Source organism: Leopardus geoffroyi, assembly GCF_018350155.1.
Source record: "Leopardus geoffroyi isolate Oge1 chromosome D3 unlocalized genomic scaffold, O.geoffroyi_Oge1_pat1.0 chrD3_random_Un_scaffold_43, whole genome shotgun sequence".
Lineage (NCBI taxonomy): Eukaryota > Metazoa > Chordata > Mammalia > Carnivora > Felidae > Leopardus > Leopardus geoffroyi.
Window position 1 is genome coordinate 181029 of NW_025543558.1, and position 14391 is coordinate 195419.

A 14391-nucleotide genomic window follows, 5' to 3' on the forward strand; every position below is an offset into this window, starting at 1 on the left:
TCTCCATCTTCCGCTTTCTTCCCGGACAGTCTAGGGCCTGTCGTGTGACCCGAGAGTCCTCTTCCCCGTGGGAGGGTTGGGCCCGTCCTCCCCACCCTGATGCCTCCGGGGTAGGACCGGGCAGAGCAGGCCTTCTCCGGAAACAGGTGGACTGGGGAGGTGGTCCCGTCTATGTGCAAATCTCTGGAACCTGTGCATGTGACTTTATTTGGAAAAGCGGTCTTTGTAAGTGCAGCTACGTGGAGGACCTGGAGACCCCCCTGGACTCCCTGGGGAGGGGGCTGGGGAGGACACGGATGAATGTTCTTCAAAGAGGAGTCAGGTAAGATGCACCGAGAAGGGACAGGGCACGGGGGCCAGCAAGCACCGAAGCCGGGCAGGATGGAGCCTCCCTGCTCCCGCTGAAATCTGCCCACGCACCGGGTGGTGTGGACACAGCGCTGGCCTCAAGTCAGGACTGGGAAAGGTGCCGCAGGAAGACAAGCAGGAGAATCAGCAGAATCCACGCCACTTCTTCCCACCGAGGACTCAAGCGACAGGGGGGGAAGAGAAAGCAGAACGTCAGAGATGTTGAGAAACACCATCAAGTGAAGCCACATCATCAGGAAGGAGGCAACAACCCCTCTTGGGCATGCGCCTGCTGCCCCTCTGCAGGGGCCGTGGGGACAGACCCCTCCCGGTACCGCGGAGCACCCACCTGGGAGGTGGCAGGACTCGGCCAGCAAAAGGCGAGGAGGAAAGTGTGAAGTCACAATTACATTCAGAACACTCGACGTGACACACAAGAAAGGACCTTAAGGGCAGCAGTGAGGAGGGTAGAGTGGCCTCAAGGAGGAGCGTGTAGCGGTAGGAGAGTCAAGGGTATTCGGTGGGACCTGGCGGGTCTGTGGAAAGGCCTGCAAGCCCCGGAACATTCGGTATGGGGCGAGCACAGCCAAGGATGGCTAACGCGTGTTCTCAGAGAGGCCACACCCCTCGGACATCTGCTCGGTGCTTGGTCTGTTTCTCAATTGACATTTCTTTTTTAAGCATAATTGGATTCACCAAATCAAGTTTTAATAAACCGTGTGCAACCTAATGTACCTGTGGGGAATTGGTCTGTTTCCAGAAAGTCTCAGATGCCTAAGGCTTGCCCAGCTTTGGTGGGGAAAAAACAGAATGTTGGATGTAAAACGCAGGGAAGCACTTTGTTGTTCCAAACCTCACACTTAACACTGAGGACTAGGAAGTGCAGAAACTAAAGATCAGCCAGCAAAGGTTCTGAACAGGAAGACACAGAATGACCTAACTATGCCCTGACAGAAAGGAGAAGGGAAGTCTTACTCCACAGAAAGAAACTATGTATCCTTCACAGTTAGTAAACATCGGCCCTGGCGGGAGAGACAGTACAGGAAGAGGAAATCCCAGCGATTGTCAGCTGTGCCCTCCACACAAGGCCCACGGGTCAGGGCGTCCATCCCTTGACCCAATGGCCGTAAGCTCTCTGTGGCGGCGAGGGAAGGAACCATCCCAGAGTCGCCTGAGCTATGAGGGATCTTGTGCCAGAGCCTCCTGAGGTGGCCTCGTGAGGGCTGCTTCGGAATCTGTGTCTTCTCCTGTCTCTGCCCCTCCCATGCTCATGCTCTGTCTCACTGTCTCTCAATAATAAATAAACATAAAAAACTTAAGGAAAATCTACAAATGGAGAATGAGGTCCACTCTTGAAACTTGTTCAAAAAACAAATGTAAAAAGTTGATTTCCGTAAGAACGGTAAGCCCTTTATTAGTGTTGCACGACATTATTTCCAGGGTCTCGCGCCTTCCTCCTGGGTGCACACCCAGCACCCTGCCCCGCGGTGGGAGCCCAGTGCTTCCTGATTGGTCTTCTGAGTGTTGTGGTGCCAGGGAGCTCAGGATGGGTGTGGGGCAGGGGTGGGGGGAGGACGTGCCCAGGTCCCCCCCCACCCAGGCTTGCCACGACCCCAGCTCCCAGGTTCTGCGGGTCACTCCAGGCAAGCTGCCCAGGCCCCCAGGACTAGGCTCTGATAGAGCCCACGCACTGAGGACACCCACGATGCCTAGCTGTGGTAGGTGGAAGAGCACACTAATGTTCAAGCAGATAAGCAGAAGTTAGGAGTCATCTTAGATCATTGAAGCCTGAGCGGGCCACAGCCTTGTTACATACGAAGTCGGCCATTGTCCACCATTGTTCACATTCCGGTCAAAGAGCCTCTCATGGCGCCGTCGCCGAGGGGCTGGGGCAGGTCAGCATGTCACGGACCGACGACCAGCTGCATCTTCTTTGGCTGCATAGAGGACAGAGAGGAAGTGACCCAAAAGTCTGCAGGGAAAGTCTCTGCTGACCCAGCAGCTAAGTCACAAATGTCCTTTGGTCTACATTGTTTTCTCCAAGAAGGTGCCTTCCTAAAGTTTTGTCATCATCCAGAAATCAAGACTGATTGGAAATTAAAACACAAAAGTGTATACTAAAGTTACAGCCCTTTAAAATGACCTCGCTCTGCAATTTTGTTTACAGGTATTTACCCACATCCCTGACAGCCATCGGGCCCCCTGCCCAGAAGGCAGCCCCAGGGGGTAAAGCGAGACAGGGCCACACTTGTGCCAGGACCCTGACCGGGCACAAGTCAGCAGAGCCCTGGGCTGCCTGGGCCTGCTCCACCGTCTATGTGAAATCACCTCCCTGCCATAGAAGATACTACCTTTTCATTTTCCAAATAGTCTTTAAGCTGCAGACAGTGCCACACGCTGGGACAGTCCCACAGCACCCTTGCCCTTGCCCTGTTCTCCTCACAAGCATGGGTTGGTTCTTATGGCAATGACGACAGTCTTAAGTGGTGGTGTGGGAGGAAATCAGTCCCGGTTTTGTAGAAGGAGAATGCAACGTTTTGTGTCTTTTCAAATAAATAACTGAAACATTCCCCCAGAGCACGGGGCCCTGGATTGCAGTGAGATATCCGGCTACCCCCAAAACACAACTTACAGGCTCTATTCCCAGGCTGCAGCCAGTGAGTTATGATGTCAAAAATATTTCTGAAGACTATCAGTGTCAAATAGCAAAAAGGAAAGAAACCAAACTCCTCATCTCTGTGAAACTATTGGTTCCTCAATAGCTAATTGGTTTGTTTATTTTTTATAGTTTTTTTTTTTCATTTTTGAAAGAGACAGAAACAGCAAGAGTGGAGCAGGGGCAGAGAGTTAGGGGGAGAGAGAATCCTAAGCAAACTCCCCGCTGTCAGCTCTGCGCCCACTGCAAGGCTCACATTCACCAAGTGTGAGAACATGACCTGTGCCGAAACCAAGACTCAGATGCTTCACTGACTGAGCCACCCCGTCGCCCCTCTTTTTAGAGTTTGAGAGAGAGAGAGAGAGAGAGAGAGAGAGAGAGAACGAGTGTGTATGAGGAGAAAGGGGCAGAGAGAAAGGAGGAAGAGGACCCAAAGCAGGCTCCACGCAGAAAGCAGCCAACCCACACTTTTTGTTACCTCTCAACTTGCAAAAATACACATTTCGGGGAGCAGTGGGGTGGGAGAACCAGAAGGCACTACCACGAATCTTACTGTTTTCATTACAGAAAGTATAAGGATGTGAAAGAAAACACATCAGCAACATCTAAGGGACAGAATTTTCCCAGCATGGTTCCAGGAGCAAAAGGTCTACTTTCAGTATCAAATTGCACATGGCCAGGTGGCAACTATCCAAGTTATTGTAAAACACTTTTATACACTTCAAACATAGGGACATTCAAATCAGACCACTGTTGAACAGTTTCCACAAATTTCCATTCCCAGGGAACCAAAAACCTGAGGGTTCCTACTGAATTGTGAGCAGTAACACAAATAACGGCATTTCAACTGAAGTACAACTGAGTGTGCCAGTCATGATCCTTATTATGAGTTCTGAGAAGGAGACTAGATTGAGGCAGACAGAAAGACAAACCAATGGACAAGTCCGGGGACTGACGGGGAAACAGCCTCTAGCGGGAAGGCGCCCTGTGGGCCCACTGTGGACGTGAGGCACCCCGCTCCAGACCTTGCAGGCTCTCAGGGCACGGAAGAGTGGCCACACGCCTTGCCTAATGTCCGGTGTATCACAGAGCCCACTGACTTCTGCCCTGGCTCAAGGCCCCATCCCGTCGTCCCACCATCTCCAATGTACCCCCGTGGCCCACCTCCTGCTCCACTGCGCTAGGCTGCAAACCATCTCTTCTGTTGAAAAGAGCTCACTTCTTTTAATCAGTTGTGGGATCACTGGGATATGGTTTCAACCTGCCTCCTTCATCCACTTAACTCAGCTCTGGGACACAGTCAACCCACGTGCGACATGCTCTGCAGTGGAAAGGCCCCGAGAGATATGCCCGCACCGCTCCTCTGGGCCCCCATCCCGGGCATCACAGCGCCTCAGCTGCTTGGTAGCAAACGAAACCCTCTGCTGTTACTCGTTGTCAGAATCAAGACCAGTTGAAAATAAGATGTACTGATTAGACTGCAAAGGTCAGAGTCTATTGAAGAGAAACTCAAACACTACAGGGGAAAGAAACACAGGGGCAGCCTAGTGAGGACGCCAGAGAGATCACCAGCATGAATGACAGGTTCCGAATGCTGGTGACCAGGTCCTCACAGGGGCTGCAGTTACACATAATGTGATGGAGCTTCTGTGTTCAAAGTATCTCGTGGATATTTAGATGCAGACACTCCTGAAAGCCATGTGACGGAAGTGCTCCCACTGTTCCCAGGTACAGGTGAGAAAACGGAAGCACGGGAATGCTAATATGGACTTTGCCCAGACCCCCAAACCCATCTGTGCAGGAGCCAGGCTCAGACGAAAGTGCGCTGGGGCCACACCCTCACGTGAGCCACAACATATCCTCCGTGCACAACTTCTCAAGGTGCACTGGGAATCCATGTGAGTCCCTTCAAGATTTCATACGTGCTCTACGTCCTCCAGGACCCACAGTTGAAGAAGAGCCTCAGGTTCAGCGTGGAGGACATAATACTGCTCTGCCGCTATAGAGTCTATTGAGCAAACGAACAGCTACTGCTTTCAAAACAGGTACAGCTGAAAAGTGCTCAGCAAGGTGACAAGAAACACAACGCTTATTTTTTAAAGTTTTTGGTGTTTTTCAGCTTGTCCGCCCAATTTGCTGAGTCCCAGGGCACGCTGGGAAGGGTTTTCAATTCAGTGGCTGCAATTCAGTGGCTGTGGGGAAGCAGAGTGATGAAATGGGAGGTGGGGGGTGTCCACAGCCACGTGAGGTCTCCCGACACGGGGAGGGGTCTGCAGGCAGAGAGACCACGGATCTAGAGGAATGAGGCCAGTAAGACCACCCACACGCTGGAAACACGCAGGGGACACCAACCTGGTCATGCAGGCTCGTCGCTAGTGTGGCTGGGGTGGACCTTTTGTCTTCTGGCGAGCAACCAGCGGATGGATTTGGTGATGCCCTTCTTCTTGGGGGCGTTGTTCAGTGAGTCCTGGCAATTGTTAGTGTTGCTGACGTTGCTCGAGGGGCCATCCTGAGAGCCCGAGGATCTGGGGGACGCACAGGAGAGCATCTTCCACGCGTGCTCGTCACACGACACACCGCCCCGCGTGATTAGAAGCACAATCCCCCAGCTTCTAGGGAGGGCTGCGCCCTGGGAGCTGACACTCTCTCCCTCCCAAGTATATCTGGAGTCCAAGCGCCTTGGGTTGAGAACGCTCAGCACCCCTCCCTGGCCGTGACCCGGGAGCACGGAGGACATGCACACCTGAGCCACCCCAGGACGTGGTGTGAGTAACAGAGAGGCTGCTGGAGCTGCCTGGTGGGGGTGGGGGGAAGAGAGCATGGCTCCTGACAGCCCCACAGGGCACAGTGCGGCCCAGGGGAGGAGCCCTAGGGAGCATGTCACCCAGGACCCACCGGGAGGAAAAGGGAGGTCTCAGGACGGCTGGTGCGTAGGATCTGAGCAAACGAGGCTGCCCTACAGCCACCAGCATCACAAGACTCTGGTCTTTCCCACCTGCCTTTTGCTCTGCCGGCCACACCCAGGGCACCCAGGCAGGTATCCCAAGAACGCCGTGCACGTAAACTCAGTTCATTGGCCTTTCCTTGGAATCGCTGTTCCGACCCTTTCTCCCCCATGTAGAGATCAAAGGTTTCTCAGAGCTGAAAACCAGCGCACAGGCATGTCTCCTACGATGCCTGTGCCCCTTACTTTGTGGCGTCCCTGATGTCCTCGTGGCTGGCCTTGTGCAGTGCCCCTTGCTGCAGCCTGTCCAAGCTCAGGGACCTCTGGGAAGAAGGAGCTGATGGTACACATCGTGTCTTTGCCATCCTATATTGCGACTCCTCCTCCAAAGGCAGCAACTGTGGGGTGGAGAGGAGAGTGACATGAGTTCACCGTGCACCCAGACAGAGGAGCACACAGCCCTGAAATCACAGCCAGCAACTCATTTGAAAAGCTATGAGCTGTGCTTTGTGCAGCGTCCAAAACGCCTTCCTAGGATCGGCCTAACGCCAGGCGAAAGGGTGGATTCGCGTCCGGGCAGTGGGCCCACTGAGACCCCCAGCCCATCTGCACCGAGGGGTGTACCCTCCCCAGGACCTCGCCCCACCAGGAGCCCGGCCACAGAAGGTAGAGGCGGAGACCCAAACCATGTCACCGTACACCACGGCCAGCTGAGAAGGAAGGTGTTTGTTTCCTGACGCCATTCAGGGCAAACCCTGGCGAGCACGGAGCCCTCCCACGCACGATGGTCCAAAGCTCTTTGTTTGGGGGAAGTGGAGGGAGCTTGTGGCCTAATCCACTGTCACTTCTGGTAGCGATGCAAGGCTGGAATCTACGGGGACGTGTGTAAAGTGACAAGGCACCCAACCCCCTGACCCCACACTCGGGTCTGACTTCTGCTTCTCGGGGACATTTCGGTTGGTGTTACAAACTGACGGACTCATCTGCAGCTTACAGACAGTCTGCTCGACACGGTGGAGACACAGTGTCCCTTGGCTGCCGTCACGACAAATGAACCCCTTCAGACTCCATTTTTCCTTCTGTGACAGGCTGTGGGTCTGCGGCTATGTGGCTGTGGGCCCTGGAAAGGACCGTGGGGCCACGGACCCACCAGCGTTATGACCCTTGACAGGTCCTGGTGGTGAGGCAGGGCCGGATCTCATGAGACACACGTGTAGGACTGGCGAGACAGGCACAGCCAACTGGGTTCGTACCAGGACCTCCGAAGCTGCGTGGGGCTCGGGACACCCATGGCGGTCAGCACCAAGCCGAGCTGAGCTCAGGGAAGACACAAGCTTAACCAACAGCTCCAGAACACCTGCCTCCTCTCCTGATTTCCTGACAATCACCAGACAACAAAAGGCTACCTTAACAGGCTACAAATTATCCACATAAAACCAAACAGGGTCAGACTCAGTCAACACAAGTAGATTTCACACCCAGGTGGAAGCAAAGATATGGAGAAGACAAACACCAAAAGGGAACAGGACAGGGAGCCACACCAGCAACCAGGCTATGAGGTGAGCAGAGACGGAGGGTTCTGGGAGCACACCCTCCCCTGTGTCACAGCGCAGTCCACGCACAGGCCCCCGCCCAGCACTGGGTCCTGCCAGACTTGTGCCTATGGGCCATTTCAGTCTCAACCAAAACGGGAGGCTCCCGCGAGGCTGGGAAGTGCAACGCCCGTGCTGGCCCTGTCCGCATGGACCTGACACCCACTGCCCGTACACCTAGACTTCATCCCCCAAAACCTCCAAAGAGCCCTCCAAGTAGCCATCAGTGAGCTGCGGGAGCAGGCCGTCCTGCCTGGGTGTTCATCACACGACCCTCTGTTCCTTGAGAAAGTCTTGCTACAGAGGAAAAGGCAGCACGAGCCAGCAGAATGCAGGGCGTGCTCTGTGCCCCGGCGCCGGTGTGAGCTCCTGTTCTCTGAGGACCGTGCACCGATGGGCAGTGTGTGGACACCCCAAGGGCCATGAACCTTTCGCTGTCCTCACTTACCAGGAGAGCAAAGCAGGAAAAAAAGACGGTGATGAAGACACCCCGGTCACAAAACAACCAGTGACCGAACTGGCACTTGAACGCAAGAATTCAACTGAACGGACACACCGTCTGTGCAGCGGAGGGGCTCCCCCAGCTGTCGCCCAGCTCTGTATCAGAGGCACGGCCCTGTCGGCGCATGGCTGGGAAGGTCTGGGATGGGGGTACGGTCCAGGGAGCAAGGCATCCCAGTTAGGAGGCGGACTCTCTGGTCGAGGGTTCCGTCCCGAGGCACGGAGCTTCCCCTGAGAATGGGCACACCCACATCATTGTCCTCTGGACACAGGAGGTGTCCTGTCCCGGCGAGGGGCACTGTAAATGGGAGAAGGGCGCCCCAGCAAAGGTGGGGTATGTGGCAGAGTGGTGTCGCGGCCAGTGTTTGCCCTGCAAAGTGTCCTCATGCACAGGACCCGGGCTCTCAGGCTCTGCTTGCACATCTGGAAATGGGCTAACCACACAAGCTGTGGCTCGCGGGGATGTCTGTGAGGGCCAGGTCACAGGATCCTAAACCACTGCACACACCAGGTGGAGAACCCTAAGAGCTCTCTGAATGCTGCTGGCTACGGCTGTCAAAAGTGGTGATCCCGAAATCGAAACTCTACGGCACTGCTTCCGTAATTTCTCTTCCTAGAAACTTCTAGGTCTCACGGAACAACGTTCGCAGCGAGCAAGAGACAAACGAGAGACAACGGTGAGCTCTGGTGGCCGTCGCAGGTACCGTGGAAACCGGCCGCCACGCTCGAGCCCCCAGTGGCTCCTGGACTTCCCCGCACACGCCAGCCGCTCGTCCTTACCCAGCTGTGGTGCTCACTGTGAAGAGACGGGCACTCTCCCCCACACCACAGACAAACACAGCTAGGTTGCACTCCTAAGCACTTTCGCTTTCTCCGATGCTTCCTGACATCACTAGGCTGACAGAGGCATGCAAAGGAAGGAAGAGAAATCACATTTACTGCACACTTGGAAGTTACCATTTCCAAGACCAAACGAGCAAACATATTTTAAAGAGAACAGCAGGATGGATATCATTGAGAGAAGATTTAGAAACAACCACGACTGGAAGCAGAACTTTGTTCCACCACACATCTGAACGTAATAGGTTATTCGACATTTACCAGAGACACTACCAATGATCACTCAGGGACGTAAAACTCCATCACAACATACACAACTTATTAAAACACGGCATCTTGTAGAACAAAGACATCTAACAGGTGCCTATTCTAAACTTTCCTGTAACTGTTCTCCTTGTTGACAACCAAGTTACACTTTTACAGTATCACCCTAGGGGATGCCGAAGTTCCCGCAACACCTTGTACAACACCAAACAAACCCACTCTGTTAATGCCCTGCTGGACGTGAATGTGAAATCCTGACCTAGAATTTGATTGACAACCTCTCAGGAATCGCCGTGTTGGTTACAGGAGGGTGCCCTGGGCAGGTACGTGATAAAAACGGGCTGAGGGGCAGGTGACAGCTTCACGTTGCAGGAGTCCTGAGTTTCAGTGTAGAAGGCAGTACTTGTGCTCAGTAAGCCCATGAGATCTGGAGTCCTGAACACGAGTGTCGGCACCACAGAGCGTGCTGTCTGTATCGAGCTTCCGTTCATCTACGGTCAGTGCCTTATCTCTTTTGAAGAAACGCTTCGTTTACAAATTATTATCTAGATCATACCCGTATCCACCTGTACTATACAGTGATACGCTAACGACAATTGATCACTATTGGGGCAAAACCCCACTGTCTACTGACAAATGTAGATACAGGAGAAACAACACGAGCCAGCCACGACTGACCACAGACCCTCCAGGGCAAAACAACAAAATAACAGAACACAAACCGCAGAACTTTTACCCTGTGTCTCCTTCCAGCTAGCACTGCGTCTCTGCTCCCAACCAGAGTTCGAGTCCTCCAGAAAGCTGCCCCTACTGTGTCTACACAGACTCTGGAACTCGGGCGAGTGGGCTTTAGCGCAAGGGCTCCTGGACCAGACCGCCGTGGTCCTCGGCCTCCACCTTGCCTGGCCCCACCCAGCATGACCAGGCCCCCGGTCTCCCTTTCCCCGAGCACCGGGCTCACTGAGCTCCTTCCCCCTTGTGACCGTTTGGTCTCTGCCAGTTCTGTCTCTCTCTCTCCACCGCCACACTGGGCAGTGCCCAGAGAGCCCCCCTTGGACTCTGGGGCTATCCACAGGTGCCCATCTAGGGACTTGTCAATCATCTGTCAAACAGAAATATATAACTAACGCACATATCACCTTTTACTTCCCGTTCGCTGCTGGTCTCCCCTCACTACACTGTGCACACAGAGGGGTGCAGGCCTCTCCTCTGACTTTTTAGCTATTTATTGTTTTCTTTGTTTTATTTCAAGTGGGGGAGGAGCAGAGAGAGGGAGAGAGAGAGAATCCCAAGCAGGCTCTAGGCGCGGTCAGCGCAGAGCCCCATGCGGGGCTGCTGGGCTCCGGGGCTCGATCTCACAAACCCAGAGATCGTGACATGAGCAGAAATCAGCAGTCGGGCGCTTGACCGACTGAGCCACCCGGCGCCCCTCATCTGGGTTTTTCAGTCATGCTGCACCCTAGCTCTGGGACGATGTCTGCACCAAACTTGTTCCATGACTACAGGTGCTCAAAACTTACCCAAATATATAAAAATATACGCGGCTGAAGAGCCAAAGGACGAAAGTCCTTAAACTCCAAAGGTGACTTCTTTGTTGTTTAAGGATGAATACACGTGTTCCCTTCACCTTCATTAGCGTTTCAAACCCTTACTAATTTGCATTGTGCTGTGCTTAACACTAGGTCCTATCTTAATCCACATTGCTACTTTATACAAAGAGAGAACAAAAGCTCTCAAAAGTAAATTCTAAGGCAGCCAAAGAAGAATGGGGGAAGCTGAAAAGAGAAAGCAGCCTATCGGTTCTTTAGTTCCAGAAGAGCCTCACAGACAGAGGAAAAGGCAGGTGACATTGGAGCAGGCAGGTGGGTCCCATGAGAGCCCCCAGAGGATGGAGGTCCTTGCCTTGGAAGGCTCATGTCGCAGACGGGCCACACGGCCTTTCTGGCGGCGCCGCAACACCGCGCTGCTGCTGCTGCTGCTGCTGCTGGCATCTGTGGGGCTGTCCGCCAGACGGAACCTGGAAGCTGGGACGCTGCTGACGTGCGTCCGCCTGAAATACGGACGGAAACAATCAAACAAACACGCACACACACACCAAGGTTGTCATCTAAAGAAAAGTGGACTTTGTCAGCCAGGCCAGAACCCGTCAATTGGGAAAATGAGGTCACAGAAAAAGGTCTCCATGGAAGGCATCCTTGCCCCTGGCTCCAGTGCAAGCCCGCTAGCCGGGCCCTGTGGAGACAGGGTCTCCCGGGCCCAGCAGGTGCAACGCATCCCCGCGGCCCAGACGTCCCCGAGGTGGAGCAGCGCCTGCCCCCAGTCAAGCTGTCATCCTGCGTGTCTGCACCACCTCCTGCCAAACTGACCGGAAAGCACTCCTGTACGTCCCTCTGGCCTTCACCTGCCATCGGACCACGTGTGCCAAGGCCTTCGCTGTGATGCCAGGTGACCCCAGGTTTCCCTCCTCCAACCAGTATCGGGCGCCCCAGGGGCATCCGCGGCAGGATCCTCGGGAACCACACCTCGCAGCTCCCGTAGACAGGAGGTGGCAGTGTGCCCGGTGTTTCCGAGGCAAAAGCGTCTCTGGCCTCTGTGCAGGTAGACTAACAGACAAATGTCCCCCTTGGCCACAGAAGTCTCCAGAAAAGTTCCATGGAGCCCCGAGCCCCTAGGGGGGAGTCACTTAATTGGGCTGTCAGCTGCTCCCCTCAGCAAAGGCTCTGGGCACGAAGCGGTCAGCAGCTGTGAAGGAGCACCCGCCAGCCCACGTGCCCGGCCTCAGCCACGGGCTCACCCTCCACACTTGAACCCTGCACGGGAGTCCAGTGGCTCCTTGCTCTCTGGAAAAGAAGAGAGGCTGCCTTCCATTTCACAAATCCTTATGGTCTCTGGAGACAGAACACACCCATCTGCTTCACATCAACTAAAGAGGGGGCCCCGGTGTCACCCCTTGTGGCCTGGAGACAGAGCCACCACGACAGGGCGTCTCCTCTGTGGTGCTTCAAGCTCTTCTCTGCGGCCTTTCAAGAAACGTCATTGACACGTGCTGCCTCAGGGTACTGATTGTTTCTAAGACAGCCAAGTCAGAACTGCCCACTGGCCACAACCATCTTCCCCTCCTCTGGTCCCCCCATTGCCAGAACAACTGCTCACCTGAGCTCAGGCGGTCTAGCTTCACCGCTGTGGGGCCCCGACACATCGCCAATCGGGGAGAGCCACACACGCCACCCCGCATGTGACCTGGCATGGTCCGTGGCTCCTCCGAGGTTCGCGTGTGTCCCCTGACTCTGACACCCTATCTCAGGCTCCCTGGCTCCTGACCCCACCACCCTGCATCCAGTCCTATCCCAGAGCTCTCTCCCATCTGCCCCGCCTGCGTGTGGAAGTTGGTCCGTCACCTTTCTTTTCCTCTGCAACCCAGACCGTGTCATCTTGCTAGAGGAGGACCCAAACAGAAGACGTGGCTGTGAGGTCGTGCCAGGAGGGCTCAGCTGTCCAGCCTGCCTGCCGCCTTCTCAGTCTCGTCCCCACGGCCCCCGGCCGCTCACGGTGACACAGCTCCCACCAGCCTCTCTTCTGCCACCACACGAGAGACCACATTGTGAGACGGCTTCAAACACACCCTGTTCCTCAGCCGGTCTCCTGCCCGGGGTCTTCTGACCACAAGGCCACCTGTGACCGCGGCCAATGCCTCCGCAACCACCGGAGCACTGCGATCCTCTCTATCCTTCTCCTCGGCCAGCTCACCTCAGGCGGGTGACGGGCGTGGACGTCCCTCTTATGGCACCTGCCCCAGGGTGCCACCCTCCAGGGGCCTGCACAGCCCCTTCCCTTGAGAACTCTAACATGCACTCGAGGGGCCTGCACCGCATCCACTGTTTGCTCCCTTGGCCTCCTCACACATACCCGTCTTCAAGCCCTGGAACGGTGACACTCAGCACACGGGTGTCTTGCTGGCCAGGATCTCCGTCAGCCACCCAAGAGGCTGCTCTGTGCCCGGATCTTCCCGTGTGCTTCTCTCTCCGGACACACATTCGCTGTGCCACCAGTAGTTCCATGGACAGGGAGCGCCGCTCGTGACTCTACCTGCACTGACTTCTCTCTCCTACAAGGAGGCTCAACAAGGACAGCCGCAGCACACCCTCGACTCTCCCGACAGCCCCCGTCGACAGCCGCACAGACCCCAGTGAGGCCTGAGGGGGCCTGCCTTTGGAGCCGGAGCCTGCCCCCTGCACCTAAGGGGGCCCAGTCAGCTACTCGAGGCACCGTCACACCAGAATGACTCTCACATGGTACCCATTTCCTACAAAGAAGCAAGCAAACCTTTTAATACCTTGCTGACAATTACTGTCTGCGGGATGCAGCTCACAAGCCGGCTGACCCGCGCCCTCACAGGCGACTCACCAACGTCCCGACAGAGTTACGGCGATTACATGTCATTCTCCAGTCTTTTCAAAAATATAAGAAACTGCGAGCACTGCGCTAACCCCACCAACGTCAAGGTGACCTTCACAACCATGGCCACGTGTGCACTCCCATGGTGACCCCACTGGCCTTGCGGAAGGGACCATAGCTTCCAGGGATGCTGGGCCGAACCTGGCACGCTGGACCCCTCCTAGCCCCACACCATCACCGCCACACTCGGTGGAGGGAGGCCGCAAATAAACCCACCCAAACACGAACAGAACTTCCCCTAACTTCCACTCCTCCTCCCATGGCTGTGAGCTCTGTCATGCCTCCCCGTCTCCTGAGATTCCAAACCTAACGTCTGGAATGAGGTTTTACTTCTCCCTCTTGCCAACTACTAAGCTACCGGCTCCCTGAGCTACATCCAGTCACTCTGCCCATTCGGCCAAGGGATTCCTCTGGAAGATACACAGCAGGTGCTAACGTATGTGTTTGTGAGGTGGTTCATGTTAGGCACGGTGAAGGGCAGTGTCCCCCCCCAGCCCCGCCCCATCATCAGTTAGCTTGGACCTGGAAAATGGATCGCGTCAGACTACAACACACTCAGGGTTATTGTGTGTAACTCTGATCCGGTTCGGGTCATACCATAGCACACCCACGGTTCTACTCTGGAACCATGAGCTGGTTCGGGTCATACTGGTGACAGAGGGAAGCCGCCCCCAGCCGCATCTCAAACAGATCTGTGAACCGGGAAATGTCATACCCGTGGTGAAGTGAAGAGCCTCTCGGTCTTGCCCGCTTTAATATAGCACTCACTGCTTCCATCTTCCTTAGAAGGC

The 14391-nt window shown here is 55.1% G+C and overlaps 1 protein-coding gene across 1 annotated transcript; it reads right to left on the bottom strand.

Moving 5' to 3' along the window:
- Positions 1-5103: 5103 nt before the first annotated feature.
- On the bottom strand, positions 5104-14391 carry LOC123595673 (liprin-alpha-1-like). Its single transcript, XM_045473352.1, has 4 exons — positions 14316-14391; positions 11048-11195; positions 6195-6346; positions 5104-5529 (listed from the first exon to the last, which is right to left on the bottom strand). The coding sequence occupies exons 1-4, from the start codon at positions 14375-14377 to the stop codon at positions 5361-5363; spliced, it is 531 nt and encodes a 176-aa protein (XP_045329308.1). The 5' UTR covers positions 14378-14391; the 3' UTR covers positions 5104-5360.